The 1,942-nt window shown below is 51.0% G+C and overlaps 1 protein-coding gene across 1 annotated transcript; it reads left to right on the plus strand.

The window, feature by feature from the left end:
* The first annotated feature begins 372 nt into the window (after positions 1 to 372).
* On the plus strand, positions 373 to 1,693 carry LOC8051122 (ceramide synthase 5-like). The gene has a single exon (XM_040207631.3). It carries the CDS (start codon positions 457 to 459, stop codon positions 1,594 to 1,596), a length of 1,140 nt encoding a protein of 379 aa, XP_040063565.1. The 5' UTR covers positions 373 to 456; the 3' UTR covers positions 1,597 to 1,693.
* Positions 1,694 to 1,942: the final 249 nt, after the last annotated feature.

The following is a 1,942-nucleotide window of genomic DNA, read 5'->3' on the forward strand; positions in this document are numbered from 1 at the left end:
TTTTATTTTGACAACATGCACGAGCTCCTTTCATGTCGCGTTTGAGTGTGTCCGTTGCACGAGCGCATGTGCAGTGGATCTCCAACCAAAACTGCTCAATCATCACAATCGACCTCCTGTTTTCAAGAAAAGCAATGGCATCGAAGAAACGCGAAATCGAGCTCATCCAACGTTCAGTTAATGTATAACATTTTCCCATTAGGCTCACGCTAAGAATGTAGAAGACAGGCCACCGGCTAAAATGAACAATTATATTTATTTTTCTCTTCCTGTTGTTGAGGAAAGGGGAAGAATACAGTAAGCATGAAAAGAGAGCTTGCAGGGTCGATTATAGCTCAAGCTGCACACTTCAAAGAATAGTTCGATAAAGAGTCAATTTTGATTATCACAGCAACTATATAGTAACCTGCACAATCATCATCAGATCGCTGAATCGCGCAGCCAGAGAACTCCAAAATGGCGGGCGGTACGATTCCCCGGCTAGGGAAGTGGTTCTGGAACGATGACCTCTGGCTACCTCCTAACATGACGTGGGAAGACGTCGTCGGCAGAGGAGACGGAGCCAAGCACGCCCGATGCGAAGATCTCTATTACGGTGTCCTCCTAGCGATCTTGCTCCTGGTCATCCGATACACGCTCGAAAAAACAGCGTTTCGCCCACTCGGAGTATGGCTAGGCATTAAAGACCGCGGTGCAAACCACCGTCGCCCTCAAGAAGATCACGTCTTCATGAACAGATTCACCGCAAACCGTTGTACGATGACCCAGGAGCAGGCGCGCCTCCTAGCCACGGAACTCCACGTCACAGAGCGATGCGTTCAACTCTGGGTCCACCACCGGAACACGCAAGAAAAGAAACTGGCCAGATTCGCCGAGACCGCGTGGAGGTTCCTCTTTTACGCGCACATCTTCTGCTACGGCCTCTACGTCCTCTGGGACAAGCCCTGGCTGTGGGACACGATGCACTGCTGGTACGACTTTCCCAACCATCCCGTGGCCGACGGGATCTGGTGGTACTACATGATCCAGCTGGGCTTCTACACGTCCTGCACGGCGTCCCACTTCGTGAGTACCAAGCGCCGGGACTTCTGGACCATGTTCGCCCACCACGTCGTCACCATCACCCTGCTCTGCCTCTCGTGGAGTTGCAACCTTCACCGCGTCGGCTCCTTGGTCCTCATCGTCCACGACTTCGCGGATGTGCCACTCGAGGTCGCCAGGATGGCGAGGTATGTCGATCGCCAGCGTGTCGCGGACGCAACCTTCTTCCTCTTCACCATCTCTTGGTTGGTGTCCCGTCTGGGATTGTACCCGTACCGAGTGGTCTACAGCGCCGTCTTCGAAGCGGTGACCGTTGTGGGGATGTCTTCCGCCTACCACGTCTTCTGCTCCCTCTTGCTGGCTCTGCAATTCATGCACGTCTTCTGGACGTGGATGATAATTCAAGCCGCCATGCAAGCCATCAGGGACAGAGGAATCAAGACACTGGGTAGCGATGACGAATCCAGTGAGGACGAAGACCTTACAAACCCAAGGGAGGCCTACCAGACCGGAGACAACAAAGAGCGCGAGGCCAAAACAGAAAAGGTGGATTGATTGGGCTTCGACAACCACGGCAGTGCTTGAGTGTGTGGCTGCGATCGCTTCTTCGTTGTTGACAAACTAGGATAATTAATCAGGGAGACACGGAAGAGCGCAGTTCAACCCACAGCGTGTGGATGTTATCTCATGTCAGTGCGATCGGATGACAAGGTTCCAGTGAGGTAGCTGTCTCAAGCTTGCTTCCGAGTTTCACTGTTTATAGTTGTTGCGATTGATAGGAAGCTCTTGCGGTTGTAAAGACATTTAGAAAAAAAAAAATAATAATGCCTTTTCAGAAACAAAGAAAAAAAAGTTCAGCACACACTTTCTCAAACAATTATTTTTTTGTGTGTTTAGTGTC

Source organism: Ixodes scapularis, unplaced genomic scaffold (genome assembly GCF_016920785.2).
Source record: "Ixodes scapularis isolate PalLabHiFi unplaced genomic scaffold, ASM1692078v2 PGA_scaffold12__126_contigs__length_90152505, whole genome shotgun sequence".
In the NCBI taxonomy this organism is placed as follows: Eukaryota; Metazoa; Arthropoda; class Arachnida; order Ixodida; family Ixodidae; genus Ixodes; species Ixodes scapularis.

What these genes read in the sequence shown, in the direction of transcription:
- LOC8051122 (XM_040207631.3), top strand. Translation starts at nt 457, where the DNA reads ATGGCGGGCGGTACGATTCCCCGGCTAGGGAAGTGGTTCTGGAACGAT.